The sequence below is a fragment of the Ursus arctos genome, unplaced genomic scaffold, assembly GCF_023065955.2.
Source record: "Ursus arctos isolate Adak ecotype North America unplaced genomic scaffold, UrsArc2.0 scaffold_23, whole genome shotgun sequence".
NCBI classification, from domain to species: Eukaryota; Metazoa; Chordata; class Mammalia; order Carnivora; family Ursidae; genus Ursus; species Ursus arctos.
The window spans coordinates 22,169,289-22,193,989 of NW_026622908.1; the positions used below are offsets into that span (position 1 = coordinate 22,169,289).

The 24,701-nt window shown below is 40.5% G+C and overlaps 1 protein-coding gene across 1 annotated transcript; it reads right to left on the reverse strand.

Moving 5' to 3' along the window:
- Positions 1–3,871: 3,871 nt before the first annotated feature.
- Positions 3,872–24,678, reverse strand: APIP (APAF1 interacting protein). The gene is made up of 7 exons (XM_026512130.4): positions 24,487–24,678; positions 14,564–14,664; positions 10,380–10,428; positions 8,967–9,084; positions 7,571–7,706; positions 4,818–4,985; positions 3,872–4,193 (listed from the first exon to the last, which is right to left on the reverse strand). Exons 1-7 carry the CDS (start codon positions 24,541–24,543, stop codon positions 4,094–4,096), a joined length of 729 nt encoding a protein of 242 aa, XP_026367915.2. The 5' UTR covers positions 24,544–24,678; the 3' UTR covers positions 3,872–4,093.
- Between the last annotated feature and the right edge of the window lie 23 nt (positions 24,679–24,701).

The following is a 24,701-nucleotide window of genomic DNA, read 5'->3' on the forward strand; positions in this document are numbered from 1 at the left end:
GGGCTGGAGATAGAGCACTGAGTCATCAGCATGTAGATAATATTTAAAGCTGTGGCACTGAATGAGATTTCCCAGGGAAAAAAGTAAAGATGGAGACAAGGTTAAGGACAGCCCTGGGGCCCTCCAACATTGTGGTCCGATAGAGGAAAAATACTCGAGAAAAGAACCGCAGACATGGCCAGTGAGGTGAGTAGGAAATGGCGTGAGTCTGGGGTCATGGAAGCCTAGAGAAAAACGTTTCAAGGAGGGAATAATTACTAGGAATTCTACTGTGAAGTCATGCAAAATACAGAGAGCTAATCACTAGTTTTGGCAAAAAGTTGCTTTTTCATTCAACAAATATTTATTTAGTGCCAACTCCGGAGTAGATAAGCTCAAGGGACCAGTGAACAAAACAGACGAAAATCCCTGTCCTCCTGGGGTTCACATTCGGGTGAGGGGAGAAAGGTGAACAATTAAATCACCGTGTTAACCATAAAAGTAAAGACTGCCAATTATTTTATCTGCAAAAGATAGGTTTTTGGGGGGAATAAAAAGGAATTGCAGTCTGGGACAAACAAGCTGCAGGAAAACCCTAGACACGTGGGGAGGGGGAACAACGGAGAGGCACGCCTGTTTAAGGAGAAAAGGGGTAATTTGGAAAGGCTGTGAGGAACTAAAAGTCCACTGGAGTAAACTGGGAGTTCGAAGGGTGGTGGCTTCTCATTGGCTGAGCTGTTGCTAGGGGGATAAGGAAAGCTTGTCCTCCTCCAGCTGGAGCAGTAGAGAAGTACCTACGTGCAAGGTCAAGTCCATCTCTTCCTGTTGGGTTTGCAATTGACTACTGAGCGGTAGGTGTGATCGCTACCTGTGTGGAAACCTCCTGACTTTATTTTAGTGAGGTTCCCCCTTACTAATTTTCCCAACAGCATGCTAGGAGGTTATAAGTGCTTTACAACTAAAACGAAAGCAAGGAAGAAGAGAGTTCTGGATGAGGGGGGTAGGGCAGGTTAAAATTAAAATAGGGTGGTCAGGGAAAACCACACAGGTGACATTTGAAGACCGGAATGAGCAGAGGGCCTGAATGAGCTATGCAGGTATCTGGAGGAAGGGCATTTAAGGGGGAAAGAACACCTGCCAAAGAAATTGCCTGGAAAGTTTAAAGTCTCACTAGGGTACCAGTGTGGCCGGAGCAGAGTAAGTGAGGAGGAGGGAAATTGAATGAGGCAATGGGGGTGGGGGGGGGTGCTGTGTGGACCTTCGCTGTGAGACTGGAAGCCGGGGTTTAAGCAGAGGAGTGACACTGGCTGACTTCCATGTTGACAGGATTGTGCAGGCTGCTGTGTTGAGAATAGACTATTGGGGACAGGAGAGGGCTGCTGAGTAAAGGCTGAATGAAGTAGGGAAGTTGGTTAAGAGGCAACTGCAACAGTTTAGGTAAGAAACGGTGTCCCTTGGGCCAGGTGCTTAATAGTGAACCGAGTGAAAAGTTGAGAGATTCTGGATACACTTGGAATTGAAAGCAGATAGGATTTACTGATTAGTTGTATGTATAGCCTGTCAAAGAAACCACCAAACATGGTAGCAAGATTATGAGGCAAAGCCACTGGAAGGATGGTGTTACCATTAACCCGCGTTGGGGAGGACTTCAGGAAATTGGAAATTCTGTCATGGTTATTGTCCTTACATGAGAAAGGGGTGGAGATTGCTTTACGTGAAGAGGCTAGCCTCCGTGGGAAGCATGAACAGCTCATCGTGAGTCCCAGCTGAGAGGGCCAAGCCCGCGCAAGCTCTCTTAATTTTTTTATTAATTTTTTTAAAAATTGAAGTATAGTTGACACCAAATGTTACATTAGTTTCAGGTGTACAACATAGTGATTCGATAACTCTACCCATTATGCTTTGCTCTTTCATGATGGCCTCCAGTTTTTCGATGAAATAACACTCAAGGTCATCAGCCAAGAGTGAATATGCAGGGAGGAGGTGTTTGAAGTTTGAAGAGACACTTATCAAGGAGAGTGGGGTATGAGGGTAGTAAAGTAGAATTTTGGATGAGGGTAGTAAAATCCCCCAGACAGCATTCAAAGCCCACTCAACCTTAATGACCTTAACATGGTTCTGTGTTTTCCTTCAGCCACCTTTAGGCACACAGATGCAGGGATGGAGTCAGACGAGCTGGAGTTAGCGGTGACCAAGGTTTGCTGAGCACAGTGGAATGAGAGCAGGGGAAAGACATTCAATGTTCAAGGAATTCACTCACCCTGTGCCCAGGGTAGAGGAAGTGAGAACTACCAGCACTTGAGAGGAGAGCCCCAGGGGAAACTGCGTCTTGGGGAGAGACAGGTTTCATTCACGGCAAAGAAGTAAAGGAAGCACTCAAGGAGGCTGAGGATGTGTGTGTGGGGGTGGTTGTTACTCTTGGCAAATCTGTTTCAGTGGAGTGGTGTGGCCTAACTGGAGGGAGTGGGTCAAGGAACAAGTGAGAGAACAGTTGACCGAAAAGTGGACAACTCTTTAAAAAATTTTTGCTGTGAAGGTGCTGGATGAGCTGAAGGTTGAAGGCAAATTGTGTGTGTGTGTGTGTGTGTGTGTGTGCATGTGTGTGTGTTTTAAGATAGATGATATTTTAGTATATTTTTATACCAATAGAAAAGATCCAGTGACGAGGGTAAAAAATTGCCGATACAAGAGAAAAATGGCATACGTGCGGGGATCCTTGCAGAAGCGAAGCCCTTGAGAAGGTCAGAGGGCATTGTGTTCAAGGCATAAGTGGAAGAATTGGCCTTAGAACCAACTCTGTACCAGGAAAGTGGCAAAGAAGGCTGTAAGCAGGAAGGCTGATGGAAACATGAGCTGGAAAGGTTACTTAGTTCTCTTTGGAATGAATCGATTTTACCTCCTCAAGTATGAGAGGTTGTCCTCTGGTGGCGGGGAGAATGTTGACCTGATGAAAGACAAGGGTGAGGAGAAACAGTCACGAGGTTGGGAAAATGAATTTACTAAGGAATTTTAGGAAGTTTGTTTGGCAGGATCAAGTGCCCACCTGAGATTTGTGGTCCTAAATCTGAAGTGAAATCAGTCAACAGAGTTGTGTAATTTTTCCCCATCAGGCCTTGCTGCGTGGGTGCAAGTGCCAAGTGAGCGGCTTCATGAGGACTGAGAGCTGTCCGGGTGAGTGTGATGGAGGGAGCGCGGTACAAGGGGGTTAGGATGTTTGCCGTGAAGTGGTGCACATAGGGGGCTGCCATCTAGGCTTCGTAAGGGAGGCAGCAAGGACAGGAATGGGGTCCTGGATAATGACAAAGGGTATGATCCAGGGGCTGGACTGAAAGAACTGGGGTAAGTGAACTCAAAGGGTAGAGGACGGGAAACTGAGAGGGGGTGTATGAGATTCAGACTGTGGAGACGGTGCGTTAGGGATTTTTCTCCCTCAACTGAAAAAAGTTTTCACCAAGGGAAACCTTTATGATAAGGTGATGTTGCTTTTGGCTACCCTAAAGAAAGCACTTTCTGATTATGTCACTGGTTTGGTCAGGCTTTGGCCAGGAGAGTGGGCGTTAATGGGAACTTCACAGTCGATTCCGATATAAAATGAGTGCCTTACGTTTTATCACAGAGAAGCACTACAGCATGTAGGGGAAATCTATAAATTGCTTTGACATCAATATTGAGAGATACATTTGGCTTTAACTTTTCATACAAATGTTACGATGCCAATACTAAAATAAGAAAATGCTCATTTCATAACGAATGGAAATTTTCTCATGAAGTCTACATTATCAGTAACTTTAAAGAATAAGAGGAATTCTCTGGGAGTGTACGTAAAAAAGGAATTAATTTAAAGAAGAATATTTTGCTGTTAAGGATTTAGAAGTAAATGGGAAAAAAAACATTCATTATGAAGTATTTTATTCCATTGCATTGTCATTTAAAATTACAAGAATATAAGCAAATATCGTCCAGTGTCAGAAGAGATTCAGGGTGGTCATTGTCAGTACTCAGTGACAAATTAACAGTATCACGGAAATGTTCACTTCATTAAAAAGAATAGCCGAGTTTCATTTGAGTCATAATTAAGATAAACTTTGTGCATATCATTAAACTTTCACTTGGCTTATATGATTCCATTTTCTCCAACTGGAAGCTGCGTAGGATCCAGCCCGACTTTCTTCATTGACACAGCAATATCAAACAAATAGTCGTAACACTCACACCTATAAAAGAAAAAGCAAAGATCTGAAGGTCTTAGTGAAACAGAGTTCCCCAATCCTACCAATCACATTTCTCCTCTCCATCAAGCCAACCCCAATCCTCGTGCAGTTTTTTTTTCTCAATTCCAGGCCAAATTTTTCTCATTTTGCCCCCAGCATTATTAAAACATAGAAAGGAATCCTATTGAATCATGCAATCATATTACATGCTTCTCAGGAAATAAAGGGAGTTTAAAATGTACTACTTACATAAATTTAAGTTTTTTACCATGTGTCACTTTTTGAAATCAGTGTAGCAAATCATTATATAACTTGGGTTAGCTTTATTCTTCCATCTAGCCTTAAACTTGGAGAATGAGATCTGTGTTTCCTTCTTTGTCAAGTGCATAGTGCCTTGCCAAATAATAGCTTGTCCAATAAATACTTCTTAACAAATGAATACATAATACAAATGAAATATCTAGAAATAGTAAGCTACTTAAATTTAAATCAATTCGACCAATAACACACACACACACACACACACACACACACTCACACTTTCTTTCCAATCATAAAACATACTCTATTCCCTTTCACATTTAGAGTGTGGTGACTTGTCCCAAATGTCCTGTGATTGATACTTACATGGTTTTAGCCTTCTCCCAGGTTTCTCCCCAGACATACACGCCATGACGCCTGACTAGGACCGCACAGGAGTCTGGGTATTCATTTATCACACGAGCCATTCGTTCTTTGAGGTCTTTCTCCTCGGGTGTGTTCTCAATAATGGGTACCACTAACATATCATCATACCTATCGGACAAAACAAGCCATTTTTTCCCCATTAAAACAAAAAGGTATTCATATGTAAAGTTTGTAATTTTTTTTCACATAACCAGTTAAACATTCTCTTTGTATCTGAAAGCACTCCAAATTTTGGACAAGATGTTGCATGTTATTCCGTATATCTTGCATAAACAGCTGTATCAAAAGACGCCTTGGGAATTTGGCAGGTATTATTCTAAGTATAAGTGGCAGACATTTGTACAGGATACCAAAACCTAACAAAGAAATGATCAAGATCATACAAGTATTTCCTTGAAGCAGAGACAATCATAACATTTTCAACAGGAGATGGGAAATGATAGATCGGATAACCAGAAGCATAGAAAGGATTAACAATTTAACTACTTATTAAGTATTAGTTTTCCAAAGATACAAAATCCTTTTCTTTTATCTCTGCAAGACCCCAAAGTGTCTCAGGCAAATACAGGTGTGGTTTGTGTACCAGGATAGCAAGAACCTTCTGGAAATAACTCTTTAACGGTGTGATAATATTTTCAGAACACTCTCAAGTCTGTGGGATTAGAACTTCTTTTGCTTCCATTTTGTTTTCAGGAAATACATGTGATAAAATCGGCCTGTGTGTTTCCTTTCTGTTCGTGTAATACTATTTAAGCGAGTAACTTAGTTACTGGTAAAATTAAGTCTATCTCGGAGGTTCTTTATATCCAGTCGAACTGGGACATATTTTCCCTTTTACGTGAATTTCTCTTGCCTTGTTAATGTAATATCTGCTTTTTCACTACCTCTGTAATGGCCAAACTTAACAACAATAAAAAAGTTCTAGGTATACGTTTATCAAAAGTTGCAACTTTAGGACAGGCATAGGATAAGTAGCTGTCATGTATGGAGATGTTTATTATTTCATTTAAGTAAAATAGACGTACTTAAAAAATACTCTTAAATATGGAAGGACTGAACTGCTAATCTCAGATCTTTCCTAATATTGGCCAAGAGAATCACAAACATATATCTTCCTCGAGCCTATACCAAATAGTTAGACATCTTTTTTGGGGTAAAATGATATCATAGCAAAATAAGACCTGAAACTCAATCCAAACCACCCACTTTACAGACAGAACACTAATCCTTCTGAGTCAAATGAGACAGGATGGTCCTCTGATCATTAAACAGTGTTCTTTTCACTCTACCACAGGCGTGTTGCTGCCAGAAGAGAGGACAATTACACTCACATATGGGAACCTTCCCTGAGGAGAATTAGGTATACATTTGAAAGTTTTTGTTTTTCAAGATGGACTTAAAAAAAAAAAGACATTTCTCTGTCCCCTGAATGGTGATAATGGCCCTGTTACTGATTTCCCAGCCAGGCTCAAATAGAATTGCAAAGGGCATTGCAAAAAATTTTGTGTTCTTTAAGTTCTAAAACATTTAATATATGAAATGTGTATGTTATGGTGCATAAGAGACGGCATCTTTTCATTCATGACATTCTTTCCCCACAGGATTCCAAAGGCTGTGGAACTCTGTGCCTTCCTCCAACCACCCTTTCGCCCCTCCTTCCGACCTATTTTATTTCTTCACCAAAGCAATCAAATGCCGAGGAAATTAATAGCACACACAATGCCTCTCCTTCGAGACCCAGAATGGAAAGGGCAATGTGGGGCTAGACTTTCTTTAGAATGTGCACTTTCATAATTTAAACATTTAACTTTGGTCAGTAGGTATTCCACGGTGCTAAGGAATGCTGTAGGCATACAATAAATATTAACTAAAATCAAATCATCGTAAGTTCTCTGCCCACTAGTGTAAACTTGGACATTCTATGACGTGAAGTAACAATAAGATACTGCTGTCAGAGCACTTTAGAAAAACTGGCACCCGTTTTCTCTAAGCAAGATAAGGCAGAATCAGGGCCTTTAGCAAATTAATAAGCTCAGAAATAAGAATGCGATTACATTCAAATGAAATGCTTAGCTTGTACCCGAGCACTGAGAACACGTTTCTTCCCGTCCCTGTATTCTAGATTGGCAAATAATCACTACATTTTGGTGGGCTGGTGGATTTATTTGATTTTATCTAGAAGGTTCTATACCATCTATGCCACTTTCCATACTGAAAAATTATAAAAACACAGAGATCTACTTAACTGAAATAATTGTACAACTTTTATAAATATGAAAATGTTCTAGAAAGACTAAATTAAATCAAGATGAAGTAGAAACTTCAGTAAGGGCTGAAGATTCCTGGAGACCAAGTGAAGGTGAGGGGATCTTGCTCTCTGGGTGATTCTATACGGAACATAATCTTTCCATCTCTATAGAAAGCTCAGCCAAGGATTTTTCACTTTACTATGACAAATGTTTCATTATTCATGTTGCTAATAATTTACCAAGGTTGGGGTAGGGGAGGAGGAGGGGAGGCATCTGATTTGTGTCACTGAGAAGAGATCTGTATGATAGTATAATAGTAAGTGGGCTATTATGTAACATAGATCCCATAACATCTCATTAAAGGCATAAAAAGATCAGTAGCCTCTTTATCAAGAGACAGAAAAATAATTTTCAAATTACTTAAGCAAAAATAGAAAAAAATACCTATAATACCCTCCCGAAGTACATTTCCTTATTCCTTTGATCATCTCTTGATGGGTAATTTTAAACTCTCGTCCTGGAAAGAGAAGGGTGGCCATGACAGCAGCTTTTGAGTGGGTATGAATCACTGCACCTGCTCCTGGAGGAGGAAGAAAAAAGTCATATGCCAGTGAAAACGAAATGTTACCTTTTAAAGAAAAAAAAAAATATATATATGTATATATATAACACATACATTTATTTGTATATGATTTTTAACTTGTACTTGTTTTTCTTGGCATGGAATCATAAGTTAGCAGTAGACAGGAGGGTAAGGAGGGAGGAAGAGAGAAATAGTAATAGAGGAGCTAGAAAGCAAAAGGCATTTAAGTTTTATCCTCATCAGGACAATGCACAATACTTTACACGCGTTCAAAAAATAATTTTGGATGGTCTGAAGTACAGCTGTAATGATCATGGAGATCATAGCCAAAATGGTACCATTTAACTAGGGGTTCCTCTGTGCCAGGCACTGGACAAGTCCCCTTTATGTTACCTCCTGCTTCTTGAGTCATCACGACCACCGGAGACGTAAATTCTATCTCCCCGACTTGATGGTCAAGGAAGTGGGCGCTTGGAGATGTGAAATACCTTGTCTATGGTCACAGATAGCAGCGGAAGCACTTGGATTTGACCTCAGGGTCAGTGTGACCCATAATCATCGAGTTAGGCTTCATAGTGCAGGCCATGTCTTGGTAGCATAAGGGGCGGTAAGGATTTTAAGGTATAATTGTAATGGATTTACCTAAACAGGATTTGTATGCTATAAAATTCAGTAATGGCTATTTTTAGAATTGGAAGTTTATTTAGCTTTTTGCTGGGAAAGGGGCTTCATGCTGTTAGACTCTGTTCCTGAGGTTTTACCCTCTCAGGAGCAGCTGACAAAGTCCAGCAATAGAACATAGCATGAGCACAGACTCAATCCTGATTTCATTCAGTGGCTGCATTAAAGCATGGTTCTAATGACTTTATTGCTATGGTTGAGCCAGTTATAATTTTCTATTTTCACCCTGTCCTCTAGTTCAACCTTTCCAGACTGATTTTCTACTACAAATTCTGGGAATTAAAATAAGACTCCTACTTTTATTGTACAGTACATTTTTTAAAAAGAATTTTTATTCACTTGAGAGAGAGAGAGAGCACGCGCTGAGCAAGGAGCCCAACGTGGGGGCTCGATCCCTGGGATCATGACCTGAGTTGAAGGCAGACACTTAACCAACTGAGCCACCCAGGCGCCCAAACATAAAGTTCTTACACATACTAGGTATTCTAGAAATGTTAACTATAACAATAATTACAATTATTTAGGGAATCTACTCTGTAGCAAATATTCTTTATATTCAATCCATTTTCTGCTCACCTCTCATTGTGTAAGCATTCATGAAAAGAGGAGTACACTGGCTTTTTTTAAGATTCTTACATGGCGGAGGTCCACTTATGTCCTGTTCATTGATGTCACAAACAAACATGTCTTCAGGCTGTTTTCAGAGGTGGGGAAAAGGAAAAAAAGGCTTATATAGTGTCAGTTACAAGTGTTCCCTCTCTTGTGTGTGCTAATATATCTATGCACGCATATTTAATTCAATTTACATATCCATATATAGCTTCTCTTTGAAAATGTTTAAGCTATTTTGAGAAAAAATGTTTCTACTGGGGCGCCTGGGTGGCTCAGTCTTTAAGCGTCTGCCTTTGGCTAAGGGGGGGGATCCCAGAGTCCTGGGATCAAGCCCTGCATCGGGCTCCCTGCTCTGCTGGGAGCCTGCTTCTTCCTCTCCCACTCCCCCCTGCTTGTGTTCCCTCTCTCACTGGCTGTCTCTCTGTCAAACAAATAAATAAATAAAATATTTTAAAAAATGTTTCTACTGATAAAAATATTCTTGAGAGTTAAAATTCTTCCTTCAGAATTTGAAGAAACAATTGATATGGAAAATTTCATATGTATGTAATGATATTTCTGTTACTTCATTAACGTATCTTCTTAGATTTTCCCTGCAATTTCACAACTATATTTCAGAGAAGCTATACAAAGAAATCACTTCTTGATGGGTGCTACAGTTTCTCATATTTCATGATATGAGGAAAAATAGTAGAATTTCTAATCTCTTGAGAAACCTCACTGGTACTCGGAACTATGTTCACCTCAATAACGTATATTATTTTAAAGCTCAAGCAGGTAAGCAGATGCGCAGATTTTTCCTAGTAGTGCATGCATATTTCCGACTTGTGACTTTCACTCGCCAGGGTTTATTCCAAACTACAATCTAAATGTTTTATTAATGAAGCATTATGCTTTAGCTAGAAGTTAAGTGTTATATGTTTGTTTTAACTAGATTTTGAGTCTTCTAAGCATTAATATGGAATGAGACTTCTCAACAATTTGAAATAAAGTTTTGTAACTTTAGATTGGAATAGCTTTGCTATGGTTAAATGTGAGCCAGTTTGGTCCATTGGAGACTATCAACGCGATTACCCTACTAGCCTGATAAAGATGATGCCAGAATGCTGCAAAATTATAATCACTTTGTAAGGACTGTGCTATTCGCTTGTGCCCTCTAGAGGTCGAAGGAGAATTCAAAACATATTAGTTGCATGGAGATTACTTAATCACCTTAACAAAATGGTTAATAGTTACTTAACAAATGTTTATTGATTATTTAAATTATAACAATAATACCCCCTCAAAACTTCTTTTAAAATTAATTCCATTTCACAAAACAATAATCAAGTAGAGAAGAGAAGGCATTTAGTGTTAAAAAGGATCCCTTTAACATACCTGAATCCGTTCCTTCTGCACTCCTGAAGGGGCAATGTAGATTTCATTGCTGGTAACACAAAATATAGAAATTGGCATTTATTAAACTCTACTGTTCTGCTTTGGACCAAAGACAAGTGTATTCTTGCAGTTCAATCACCAATATTCTTTACAAATCAAATCACACAGAAAGCTGTTTGATTTGATTAATGGTTTATGCTGTATAGAAAGAATACCAAATTATCGTAATGTCTTTCTAATGCCGGTGACACAGTAAAATGTTGATAGTTTTCCTATATATTTCTTTATTTCTTTTTAGAGTGCAAAAATCAATGGTAATCAGAATTATCTGGTTAGGGGAAATACAACTCTGAAAACACAAGTCTTTAGCATCTATAAGCACGAGTAAGCAATTTATCTTATTATACATGGAATAGTTATTATAAAATCCAATCAGAAGAAAATATGCTCATGAGGAGTAGATCTCTGTCTTACAAGGGATCAAGTTTCATTTTATTGCTTGAAATGCTCTTATAAAACATGAAGTTCGGGGACCCCTGCTGGACAGTTTATTAAATTAACAGCATTAACACAGCTACTTTTTGGGTGGAATATACGCTTCCTATTTGAAAAGCACATCTTTCTTATGAAGATACTTGGTAATAAAGCTAAAACAACAGTGGAAAGTTAAAAATGGAAAAGGCATGCTTACATCTGGAGATCTTTCTGTTACAGAATGTTATGCTAGGGGAGAATATAACACTTATCAGAAATTCCAAATTTGATTTAGAAATTAGTGCATGGTGCACTGGGTGTTATACACAACTAATGAATCATCGAGCCTTACATCGAAAACCGGGGATGTACTGTATGGTGACTAACATAATATAATAAAAATTATTATTAAAAAAAAAAAGAAATTAATTTGAAAATCTTCTCTAAATTCTCTCTGGCCTCTGGCTCCTTTATCAGTTTCATTTGCTGCCAGAGGGTATTAAAGAGCTGCCACATGCACGCAAATGAAGGAGATCCCAGCACCTGCATGCCTGCCACCGAGCCACAGACAGAGGGACACTAAATATTAACTGTTTCCTAGTGAAGATAAGGATGATGCCCTATATTGAATCAAGCTATCAATCCAGTTGGGGCTGTTAATAAACCTATAGACTTGTAACTGACAAAAATGAAAATTCCTTGAAGGGTCCACTTGTAAACTAAGGTCTACAGAATAAATGCTTGAAAACGGGCGAGAAATCCAAAGCACAGCAAGCTATATTCAATCATTTGTTTTCACGACTGTAGCTCGCTTTACGGCTTTGTTGCATAAGAAAACACGAAGTGGCATTCCTCTGGAATCAGTGGAATTGGTAGGGATTATACTGTTAAAAAGGGCACTTTGCAAATACCAGGCATCCAAATCTTTTGTCCCTGGGTAACATGGAAGCAGTCGAGAATCATGTGTGGTAGGAAGTCAGTGGACTTGTAGGGTAAGTCATCTTGTGTGGGGAGAAATTTATGCAATCCTGGGAACAGACCCAAATAAAGTGAAAAAAAAAAAAAAGCCTGTTGGTAAATAAAATCTGTCTACAAAGTGGAAAAATCCAGGGTATTCTGTTTATTCAAATGATGTGGTCACCTAACTCTGTTTTTATTGCTGCCTTTCTGAAAACAGTTATCAGTTTAGACCGATCAACTTTGGGTAATTAAAAGATTAGCTAAATAGGTTATGGAAAAAATATATTTACACCTACAAAGAAGAAACTATCTGGATAAAAATCAGAAGATGCTAGGGCCTCTATTTTAGGAGGGAAACATGCCAAAGACTAAAAGTGAAGTCTTTACTTGGTGCTGTAAGCTGCAAACAAAAAGCATTTTGAATTTGAAGGCATTAAGTTTGGGATTTATTTCTCCATACTCCCTGCTCTTTCACTATTTGGTAAGGGGGGGGACAAAACTCAAGAGTTCATAATATATCTGTGTTCAGTTGCTTCCATTTTTATTTACTGTCCAGTTATTTTAAAAAATTTAAATCTTACTAAACACCTCAGTTATCTTGTCTACAGTATGGGCTGCTTAATTTTAATTCTAATAGCATGCCACAGGATTAGTGTCTCTGACACATGACAGTGTCATACCATGGAAACAGGAAATGCTAAATGTGAATGACCGTGACCAAGCCTAAACACAGTGGCTGCTGCGCACCCTGGAATTGCTTACGATTACTGTCATTTTCTTGGTCTTCCATTTCCTCCTTCTGATTTAACGCTCATACGAATCTTAAGCTGTCTTTTATATACATCTTTTGGGACTACACACAAGTAGCATAATCTAGAATGGTATCGGCCAACCCTTGGAATCAGTAAATAATTTTATACTTCCAAACACAATCTATTGGGTTTATCCTTCATTCCACATTTATTTGCTTTAAGCTTCAGACAAAGAAAAGCAAAGTTTCACTAACAACATGAAAATAACAGTGGATAAAGTTAGTGATGGGGGTTTATGAAGTCATTTAAATATTGGGGGAAAAATGGATGTTTTATTACAGATTACCCATCTTACTTTGTAAAGCACAAATTCAGTAAGATTTCAAACAATGCCATAAAATTGTGGTTGTTTCCACCCATGACCTCCAGGAGGAGCTCCTCACCCATTAAGAATCTAACTAAGGGCAAAGCATTTTATGCTTATGATGCAATGTCCCAATATATTGACTGTAGTGCTGTAAAAACCATTTAATTTTAAAAGGTGCCAGTGAGTGTTTTAGAGTGACCACCCACAATTTCAGTGCATGGGTTAACAAAATTCTTCTAGAAAGAACACAGTCTTTTATGTCTTTATGATAAAAAATGTGGCCGTTTTTTAAAAGAGCCACTTAGAAAAACGTTATTGTAACTCAGTCGGGTAGAAAGCTCTATTTTGTCCATACATAAACTTTCTGCATATGTGAATAAAAAGCAGTTAACTAAAGGCAATGTTTAGAGTATGATCTATCATAAATACAGCTGAGAAACCAAATTACTGGGAACTCACTAAGTGGATAAACAAAAACAAAATTAGGGCTTTGCTCTGAACAGGCCAACTTGGAAGTTTTGGCAAAATCACCTGAAAACCTGCAAAGTGCTGAACTGACACAGGTGCACAGGGTGATGGTGCGAGAGGAGGCACAGAGAATGTACGATGTCCCACGAGGAACATGACCCAAACAGAGCTCATCCCTACACAGTTAAGCCCCTACCAGTGTTGCCTACAGTTCAATTAATATTCCGTGAGTTACTTGGTAATTGAAGCAGGTGAAATTTCACTGGCATCATCTTGTGGTATGCTGAAAAACCCCTTTTGTTCTAGATGTTCTGATTACATTTTATGTTCCATTCCTTTCTAGGAAATGCAGCCTCCTATATTATATGAGTGTTACAGTAACTCAATTTTGTTAAAGAAAGTGAATTAGGATAAAGAAATAAAACATATTACTCAGTTTAACATTCAGACTCCAGACAATACTATTCCTAAAACATTTCAGGAGAAAAAAAATTCATCCTCTTCCAGAAACACTGGAAAAATGAGATTCCACAACCCGTATCTTCATTTAGTAGGTTCTGTACTACTTCATCTTCTTAGAGGAAAGATGCTGAATAAATCTCATGAACAATTAAATAATATTCATTCCTTCTGTTTCAGCCACTGCCTCTTTGTTTTGTCCTCTGAGCAACAAAGACCAGCAGGTGCTGTCCATGAATGATGACACGTGATGCATTTAGAAAGGCATATTGCCTGTCTTTTGACTTAATAAAATGTATTTTTTAGTATTTTTGATGGCTCGTCATCTGTATTTAAGTGACTTTTAAAATATGTATCTGAACCTTTCAAATAAATCCTGTCCACCTAGAGGGGACCTTTTCTAATTCCAGCCATATAAACATACTTGCCAGTATGTTATTTAACTTTGGTACTCCAAAGACTGAGGACCAAATTATTCTGATTAGAAATTGTGGTTCTTAAATCCTTAGGTATTTTTTGTATCTATAACTTCTGCACACTTATTATTCAGTTATGCAAATATTCATTTCTCTATTTAGAAACTAAATATTTTCAGTATCACATAAAACTGGGCACCAGGTGTCCTTTGGACATAACACATATTAGGCTCTTCATGGGCTATCTATATGGACAATTCCCAGAAGTGAAACCAGCCCCAAACTTACCCATGTTTCAAGCTAATTCCTCCTCCAGTCCCAGTGACCCAACCCAAATGGTAAAACTGTTTGCAAAGCTCTGGGATCAGGTATCTTGGATGTTCCTTGTCCTTAAAAAGAAGACAATGATTTTTCCAATTGACATTATATTATCAAGTGTCTTTTTTTTTTTTTTTTAAGATTTTATTTACTTATGTGACAGAGAGACAGCCAGCGAGAGAGGGAACACAGCAGGGGGAGTGGGAGAGGAAGAAGCAGGCTCATAGCGGAGGAGCCTGATGTGGGGCTCGATCCCGGAACGCCAGGATCACGCCCTGAGCCGAAGGCAGACGCTTTAACAACTGCGCTACCTAGGCGCCCCTCAAGTGACTTTTCTAGCTGACATCTCTGTTAAGAAGCTGATGTAAGGCGGCACCGGGTGGCTCAATTGGTTAAGCGTCTGCCTTTGACACAGGTCACGATCCCAGGGTCTTTGGATTGATTGAGTCCCACATCGGTGGGCCTCCCCTGCCCCTGCTCAGCAGGAAGTCTGCTCCTCTCTCTCTCTCTCTTTCTCTCTCTCCCTCTGCCCCTCCGCCCACCCCCCACTCCTGCTCTCTCCCTCAAATAGATAAATAAAATCTTTTAAGAAAAATGCCGATGTAAGGAAGTTTAAGAAAATATACTACAGAGAAGATACCGTGAGGGAGAAAACTATTACAAAACATACTTTGTTTTTACTCTTTAGAAGGTGGATCTATATGTTATTTGGCAACCTGTAATTATTCTGAATAGGGGCATTTAGTCTAACACTATGGGATAGGCTGCAAGAACAAGGCGGGGAAATGCCCGGTACATGTGTCTACTACAATGGCTGAAATAAAACAGAACCTAGTGCTGAAAGGAACATGCTTCCGTCTCTCCAGCGAATTTCTTCACACAAAACATCTTATTCAGTTAAGTCATGATATACATACGACAGCCATGTGTTCATATTCTGTGTTGGCTCAATTTTATTTTTATTCTAAAATCTTTTTTCCAGTGATTACATTGTTTTCTCTTATTACAAAAGCAGTATCTACTCGCTATGGAATATAAAGTCCAGAAAATAACATGGAAAGGACTCACTCAGAAGCAATCACAATGAATACTTTCTAGGCCCATTTCGATGAAAGTGTGTGTGAACGAATGTATGCATGTTGGGATAAATGTCGAGCTTTATGTATTTTTATTGAAGTTGAATTTATTTTATTGAATTGACATTTGGCATTATATTAGTGGATAACATAAAGAGTAGATATTTGTGATAATTGTGAAACGATCAGCACAATAAGTCTAGTTAAAATAAGAGCTTATTTTTATTAAGTCTAATGATTACTTCTTTAGGAAAAAGAAATTGTTTCCCCCATTATTAAAAATTAAAATTAATTTTAATTAACAAAAACAATAATAAAGGAATAATAATGAATTCTATTTTTGGCAGTATGAAATACAACTCTTTCATTTTTTTTTTTTTAAGATTTTATTTATTCATTCGACAGAGAGAGACAGCCAGCGAGAGAGGGAACACAAGCAGGGGGAGTAGGAGAGGAAGAAGCAGGCTCCCAGCGGAAGAGCCTGACATGGGGCTCGATCCCAGAACGCCGGGATCACGCCCTGAGTCAGAGGCAGACGCTTAACGACTGCGCCACCCAGGCGCCCCATGAAATACAACTCTTAACTTGAAAACAACTAAAAATGCTAAATACGTTTTTTTTAAAACATTTCAAATTAAATCGCTGAGCTGGCAAGAAAGTAAGGTTTCAAAGTAGCCATGAAAGAAACCATGGTGAGTCTACCTGGGAGGGAAGCTCTGAAGTCATAATTTCCCTGAAGGTATTTGCAGAACTCTGATGAGCTTAAGCTTCAATTTTGATAGCTATGCAAGCCGCTAGAAACACGAGATAAGACCTAGGATGTGCTCAAAATGGGGTACCTGATAGAAGATCCCTCCATCCGCTTGAGACCAGACAAGGGGCTATACCCTCCAGGTAAGGGTGAACAAAACATGGACACTCTGGGCACAAAAGCACAGCAAGGAAGCTTGCTTAGCTAAATCTTGGCACTGAGTAAAGGGGAAAAACACCTTTCAGTCCAAAGAGGATGATCATTGAACAGACCAAATTATCAGCTATTTAATTGGCTTTTGGAAATTATGGTGTTTCGCAAAATTCACTGTTAATATTTTACATATATTTGTATTTTATTATAAATGATAATTTGATGGAGTAGACTTCAAAATAGGAAATTAAGAACATGCGAATGTTAAAATTTTTTAAAGTTCTGAGCCAACACAGGCTTAGGAGTTAATGGACAGAAAGTCAAACCTACATTACACCATTAAGTGCTTATATGACTTCGGGTTTCAGTTTACTAATCCATAAAATGAAACATTATGAGGGTTAAAATGAGATAAATAAGATTTTTTTTAAAAAGAGAAAATAATGAAGATGAAGCATCCAGGACAGTATGTGACATAGTCAATGTTAGTTTCCCTTCCATTTTTTTTCAGTGTTATATTAGTTTAGGTGTACAATAGACTGTATTTGACAATTCTATGTATTATTCAATGCTCACCACAATATAGTTGCCATTGTTACCATATAATGTTATTACAATATTATTGACTATATTCCCTATGTAGTACTTTCCATCCCTGTGACTTACTTTATAACTGGAAGTTTTACCTTCCTTCCCATTCTTATGTGCTAAAAATTCTTGAATTAAAAATAATAACACTGTGTGGCTTTCTTATATCTGTCCTTACAAAATCTAGCCAGGATTATCCATGCCCTGTGTAATTTGCTATTTCCTTTTTTAGTGATATAAATGATATTTTAATTATATATTAAAGTACAGCTAATGAGAAGACTCCTGCAGTCTTCCAATCCTTAAAACCATCAATTTGCATAGCAAGCTGCAAACATGATAGAAAATGGTCTGTTATTACGGGTCTCTCCCCTTTTCCTTTTGTCTTTTCCAGTACTGAGTTATTATAGCAATTAGCCTGCTTCGTGCTACAGGAATAACAATGATAAGGCAGCTGTTGTTAATAGAGTTTCATTCAACTGTTCATACCCACAAAATTACAATTTCAAGGAAAATAATCACTGAGCAGTGGGAACTAACAAATATATTGGGTAAAATGCAGTCATCTAGATTGTTCAGAATGGTAAGGAAGTCAATATCAGAACGTATATTTCAATAAGAACAGACAAGAAGGAAAAAGGTTAACATTTACTTCTCCCCTGAATGTTAATAATATGACTTGACTGTTACTGTTATGTCTGGTTTTCAGTTAGGGTAAGAATGTTGAAAGACATACCTAAAGATGGATTACAATCAATTTCTTACAGTAGAGGTCCAATACTGTTAGGGAGGAACATTTAACAGTATTTTGTGTATATTAAAAACATTAAAGCCTAAAAAATAGTTGAATCGATACTTTATTTTTCCTATTTTTCAATCCAGTTGTTTTCAGGAAATCAGCTCTACTGTCACTGACATACCTGCTCACAGCCAACAATGACTCTAATCCCCTCCCCCACCTTTTCTTTCAATTTAAGCATCAGAGAGACACTTACTGCTCGGACAGAGGTTTTCTTGCGGGACTCTCACACAACTAAAAAATAAATGTGTCAAAGACATTATTTAACCCAACAACTAATGACAGCACCAGAAAGATGATACAAGTGTGTCCAAAAAGCATGCAAAACACACATCCCTATAAAGTAATCAGGAATCCTGGATTTACCAACAAGGAAAAACTGGACAATATCCTCCAAGCAGCAACAAATTGAATGTCCAGAATACAGCTCGCATTTCTATGATCAATGAGCATCTTTTTTTTTTTTTTTAAAGATTTTATTTCTTTATTTGACAGAGACAGAGCCAGCGAGAGAGGGAACACAAGCAGGGGGAGTGGGAGAGGAAGAAGCAGGCTCATAGCGGAGGAGCCTGATGTGGGGCTCGATCCCATAATGCCAGGATCACGCCCTGAGCCGAAGGCAGACGCTTAACGACTGTGCCGCCCAGGCGCCCCTGATCAATGAGCATCTGCACTATGGGCGGCATTCTACAGTTTACAGAGCTGCACAATAGCCCTAAGAGCGCCCTGAGATACCTAGTGCTCTTTTTTTGCTCATTTCAGTCTTTCAAAATTCTTGACACTGGCCCGAGGCAGGAACTGGATGCAGGCACAGTCACGTTGTCAGCATCTTCTCCATCTCTGGGCTTTGCTTCTCTCTGTCTCATTCTCCTCTCTGTGCATACTGGTTTTCTTTGCAACTTCACCTCCATTCAGAGCCCTATTTCTTCTTTCTGCCTTCACCACGCTTACAAACTCTTCTTCACATCAGCTAAGCACTGACTAGAAGAAATGAGAAGACCTGAAGCCTGGCTTCAGCTTTGACCCTCCACTAGCTGAGTGCCCCCAAGGCAAGTCAGTGACCCTTTCTGGATATCGGCTGCTTTACGCTATTAACCTGAATCTGTGATCCCCAGACTTCCCTAGATAGACCAGCAGTTTGTTGTTGTTGCTGTTTAAATTTTAGAGACCGTCATAAGGTTGCCAAGCTATAACATTTATTACATTTAACCATCTATTATCACCTTCTTCAAAAAAGAAGGTGCCTTTTCAGCATAAATAAAGTAGGATCATTTCAGAATAAAAGGTAGTCCTTTAAAGTGAATGCATTCATTCTGTGAAATTCACTTTTTCATTATCCGGATTTTTCTATTTTGCAACAGTTGAGTAAAAACTCTTTCAGGGACTCATATTTGGGGAGGAATTGGGTTATTTTTTCTTTTTGGTCTCCTCGTCTACAACTTCTCCTTCCTCTCCTTCCTCTCTAGCTTACCCTCCACTCTTCTGTTAGTGCTGAAAAGAATATACTACTTGGATCACTGGACCCCATTCCTCCAGTCACAGAATGCTCAAATGCCACATCCTTGCTCTGTTACTTAAGTCCTTCTGCTTTCTTGCCCCAATTTACCTTTGCAAATATTTTCTACTTCAGCTTATGTTCATATAAATCTCTCAGTTCCGTTCAACCTGGTTGTGGAAGTCAGCCTCCGGGATGGCTCTCAATGGTCCTTGCCTCCTGGCAGTCACACCCTGGTGTGCAGTCCTTCTCGCAGTGGACGGGGTGGGGCCGTGGGACCAACAGACTGCGGCAGTACAGCAGAAGTGATAGTAGGTCACTTCTGACATTAGCTTATTAAGCACTGCAGCCTCTGTCTTGCATGCTGTCTCTTGGCTCACTTGGTCTGAGGGAGCGAGCCAGTTGCCGTGGTAAGGGTACTCGGCCTACGCAGAAGGCCACGTGGTGAAGAGGTGTATGGACAAAAATCAGTGAGGACTGGAGGCCTGCCAACAACAACGTGAACAAGCTTGGAAGTGGACCCTCCAGCTGCAGTCAGGCCTTGAGAGGACAGTAGCTCCAGCAGACTGTTTGCCACCTTACGAGAAACCCCGAACCAGAACCTTGAGCCAAATGCTCTTGGATTCCTAATCCTCAGTAAGTGCTTGTGTTTTAAGCCCAAGTTTTGGGGTATTTGTTATGGAGCACTAGTTAACTAAGACATATTTTCTTGCTAACCAAGCGCATCTTTTTTCTTTGTACGGTTATGGCCCATGTTGGATTTTCAATTATCCCAACTCTGTCAGACTCTTGCTTGTTGGCCTTTATACTACACTCCCTACCCACTTCACCGGGGATTCCTTCTCTTGTGATCCCAGCAGGGAGTGATCACTCCCTCCTCTAATCCTGTGCCACGGCATTGGCTCTATGTACCTCTCCTTTGGTATTATAGAGCCTTCTCATTCATTCATTCAGCAAACTTTTACTGCAAGCCCTGAAGAAATGAAAATGAGTAAGATAAAATCCTTACTCTTGAGAAGCTCACAATCTAGTAAAGAAGTCACGAAAGGACAAAGCAATACATAACATAAGACAGTCCAAGGAAGCCACTGGTAGGAGGTGGGGGGGTCTAGTGGTGGGAGAGCGCAGGGGTTGGGAAAAGCTTCACAGAGGAGGGGATGGCTGAGCTAAGTCTTAACGAAGCACAGTGGGAGTATGCCAAGCATTTCCTGGCAATTCAGGGACAAAGTCCCTGCCCTAAAGAAATTTACATTCTGGAGGGTAGTCCTGAAAAAGCAAAGAGAAGAATAAATTATAATAAGTAGGAAGAAGGAAATAAACTAGGAACTTAGAGAAACATAGCAGAGATTAACTAGATTAAGGTGGTTAAGGATAGCCTCTCTGAGCATGTGATGATCTAAAGCTTACAGCGTGTGAAAAAACCAGTGTATGATGAGTGTGTTTGCACACACAAGGCTTTTTTTTTTTTTTTTTTTTAAGGTTCTATTTATTTGAGAGAGAGAGTGAGAGAGCGCAAACAGAAGCAGCGGGAGGGATGGAGGGAGAGGGAGAAGCAAACTCCCCACTGAGCGGGGCTCAATCCCAGGACTCAGAGATCATGACCTGAGCAGAAGGCAGATGCTTAACCGACTGAGCCACCCAGGCACCCCTCACATGCAAGGCTTTGTGTTGGGGAACAGCAAGCACTCCAGGCCAGGAACGCAGTAGATGTAAAGGCCCTGGAGTGAGACAGTGCTTGACGTGTTTAAGGAATAGAACAAAGGCCAGGTGGCCAGAGCAGATACTGACAAGGAAAGTGCAGATGAGTTTGCAGGGGCCACATCACGCAGCGGTTTGGAAGTCATGCTGATGAGAACGGTCTTGCTGAGAGGGAATGGATTCATGGTAGGAGAGACAGGAAGAGGGAGAGAAACAACTTCTGGATGTGAGAGGGGAGGAAGATCCTGAGCACAAGTGGAGGGATTGGGATTCTTCCATCTTGAGAACCAAGAAGATGGGTTCATGTTTAGGCAGATCGGTAGGTTTTGTGGTAGGAAGGTAACTTCTTATCCAATGTCTTCTGTTTTCTTAAGTATAAACAAAGTCATCTGCTGAGTAACAATGTGAGAATAGGGTATGGGAGGCTTGAAAAGATAATAAAAGGTATAAACTCGTCATCTCGGGGAGTGGGACAGTAAAGTACTGGGGAAACCCAGGATGGCTGTTGGGCAGCGTTAAGTGCCAATCTGAGGCTGAAATGTTGAAGATGAAGAGAGGCCAGTCAGTGTAGTTGTGCAGTTTTCTCTAGGAATGCAGCTCAGTGCAAGCACAAAGACCGTAGTTAGTAGGATTCATCTTGGGTTGGGGTTTTGCCAGGCCAACTGTATTTGTAAATTAGGTCAACCGTGACCTTAAGTAAGAGTTGTTTCCATTAGACCGGATGTAGAAGTCAGATCTCAGTGGGTGAGGAAGTGAGTAAAACTTGGAGGCAGAGAATTCTAAGGACTCTTTCAAGAGTGTTGCTGTGAAAGGCTGTATAGGGAAACAGAAACTGGTTAATACAGAATTTTCTTTACATGCTACAAGATAAAATTAGGGAAGGGGAGAGATTAATGACATAGGAAAGCAAAAGCCTAACTTAATAGGTCAATCTTTGTCAAGACAGAGCAGCTGGAATTAGACCAGGGAGGTATTTACTTCAGACAGGAGGAAGAAGAAAGATGCAGGAAAATATGTAATAATATAATTAATAACAAAATAGTTACCATTTAGTGAATACTTATTTTATACCACATACTAAAGACTTTGTATGCACAACTTAATTCTTATAACAACTGTATTATGCTAAGAAAGATCAATGTGTCCAAGACCACTTGGATGGCAACTGGCAGAACCAAGATTTGCACAGCCCGTCAGATTCTAGATGTCTTGTTTTTAACCTTTACATTCATTATAACGTAAGTGGGAATAGGAAGAAATTGAAGTTAAGAAGTTCACACCTAATAGCTTCATTTTCTCTGTGATTTTGGAGGAAGTCATCTTCAAAGCAGGCTTGGAAGAGAGGATGAGGTGTGATGGTGAGGTTTTGGGACAGTCACTTAAGGTAATGTGAAGGGAAGCTCCTCAGGGGCTGCCATGAGGTGCTCAGGAGCAAGTTGCAGTAGGACATAATAATATTTGTAGAGACACAAATGTATATAGTTGAGTGACACCCCTCCATCCCTTGGGGGTTCTGAGTGGGAGGCATTTCAGTAAAGGCAATTATTTGTAATACAGGATGGAGGATCTTATGATAGAGGCCACGCAGAGAGACCTGTATGAGTAAAAAAGAAAAATCCTTCACCAAAAAAGTGCGGGGTGAAGGAGCAGTGGTTGGGCAGGGAAGGATATGGCCATGGGAATGGGTTGCTAGAGTGGAGGGGAGGGTGGAGATCTGATGAGGTCAAGGAAAACAGAGGGAAGGGTACTGGAAGACCTTGTGTTATCGTAATATCAAAGAACAAATAGTTATTATTCAGGGTGAACACCTATAGGACACTGTGATAGGTAAAGTATAATTTAAAAATAGAAGCAGTCTTGGTTTATTTCCTAGCTAAGTATAGCTCTCTGAAGGGTAGGGAATGTGCTTTTGATATATTGCTATACCTACCACACTGCTTTGCTAAATAAACACTGATTGAATTAAGATCACATCTACATTAAGAAAAGTCCTGTATCAACAGGTTACAAACTGGTGGCCCATGGACTGAACCAAGCTTACAGGAAGTGGTTTATTTAAGTGCATATACAAATCTGTTGTGAGTCGTGGAGCTGTGGTAACCTGACAAGTACTCACTGGTCAGCTCGCTCTAGACCCCATGAAGGAATATGAGCCCAATGACATCAGATGTTCTAGTTTTAAGAGAAGTCTGAAGTGTTCTCCATTTTGAAAGGTTGGCTCAAATTTTTTATCAACAATGAGTGAACTAAACGTGCCTGCTCACCCAACTGTCTGTCGGCTGTATTTGGTTTGAGAATTCTCGTTTATTTTCAGATCCCTTGATAAAGGCTCTCTTTGATGCTCATTTAGGTTATATTTCACCAGGAGTTATTTACTGGGGGCATTAACACATGGGCTATTAGCAACGATTCCACTGTTTGCTTTCCTCACTTTCCACACACACCTGCCTAGCTATCTGTCGTGTATCCAACGTCTTCCCCCTTCCCATCCAATTTTTCCTGACCAGGATTCCATCCTCACAGCCGTCTTTGCTTATCTGGGGAGTTAGCTATTCACACGAGATTGACAAGTATTGCGCAATAAAATCTCCCACGTGTTATTACTTTTTAATTGGGACCTTCAGTCCTAAGAAAGAATAACAGGGGCAATAAAGGGGCTAATTTTGGCGGGGGGGGGGGGGCTTTCCCTGCCTTTTAAGCAGGGCTTCTCACACTGTATTGTAATTGTTCATTCGTCTAGTGTTCCTCCAGACCCCAGGCCATTTGTCTTAATCACTGTTGTATCCCTGAGCACGTAGGTGTTCCATAAAACTGTTGGTGAGTATACCCAGTGAAGAAAAGCAGATGCAGCCCGAGGGTGGATTTTCCTTTGACTTCTGCTCAAGGAAGAAAGCTTCTACGATCATCGCATAATCACTCTAAACTGAGGCAGGCAGAGAGGGAAAGCGCTGCCTACTGGAGCACTAACCCTGATTTGGCCACCGTTTCCAGAGCGCCTACTGCCTGCCAAACGTCGGGCTGGTCGCCAAGGGCGCAGAAAATAAACTCGAGAGCAAACAGTCTTAGCTTCATTTCCACTCTAGTGCTTTCCGTTGCCTTGTTTGGCCTGTACGCCCCCAAAATTGCTTCAAAACGCACTCAAGATGCCCGGCGCTCTCCTCCGTTATTTTCCCGTTAAAGTGTCTGGCGCCCAGCCCCGGGAGCAGGGACCGCGACAGGGCTGTCGGGGGTCGCGTCCGCACGGTCCCAGGCCCCGCGGGTCCGCGCCCCGCCGCCGCGTGCCACCAGCGCCTCACCTCCCCGCGAACCAGGCAGCCGCGGCCCCGCCCCTACCTGCGCGCCGCTGCGCCGCGAGCCGCAGTCTCCCTCCGGAGCGTGACAGCCCGACATGGCCCGGACGAGGGGAACGCACGGCCTCCTGTTTTGGCGCCGCTTCGGGACCGGCACTCAGCCTGGGCTAAGACCCGTCTATGGTGAGGCCACAACTGCAATCGGGCGGCGCTGAGGGCAGCCCGGGGGCGGGGCGGACAAGGCGGAAGGCGGGTCTC

Excerpts from the sequence above, each read along its gene's own strand:
- APIP (XM_026512130.4), bottom strand. The coding sequence starts at position 24,543 with ATGTCGGGCTGTCACGCTCCGGAGGGAGACTGCGGCTCGCGGCGCAGC. Across the intron at positions 9,085-10,379 it reads TGCAGAAGGAACGGATTCAG|CCTGAAGACATGTTTGTTTG; the intron begins GTATGTTAAAGG and ends CTCTGAAAACAG. Across the intron at positions 4,194-4,817 it reads TGGGAGAAGGCTAAAACCAT|GTGTGAGTGTTACGACTATT; the intron begins GTAAGTATCAAT and ends TTTCTTTTATAG.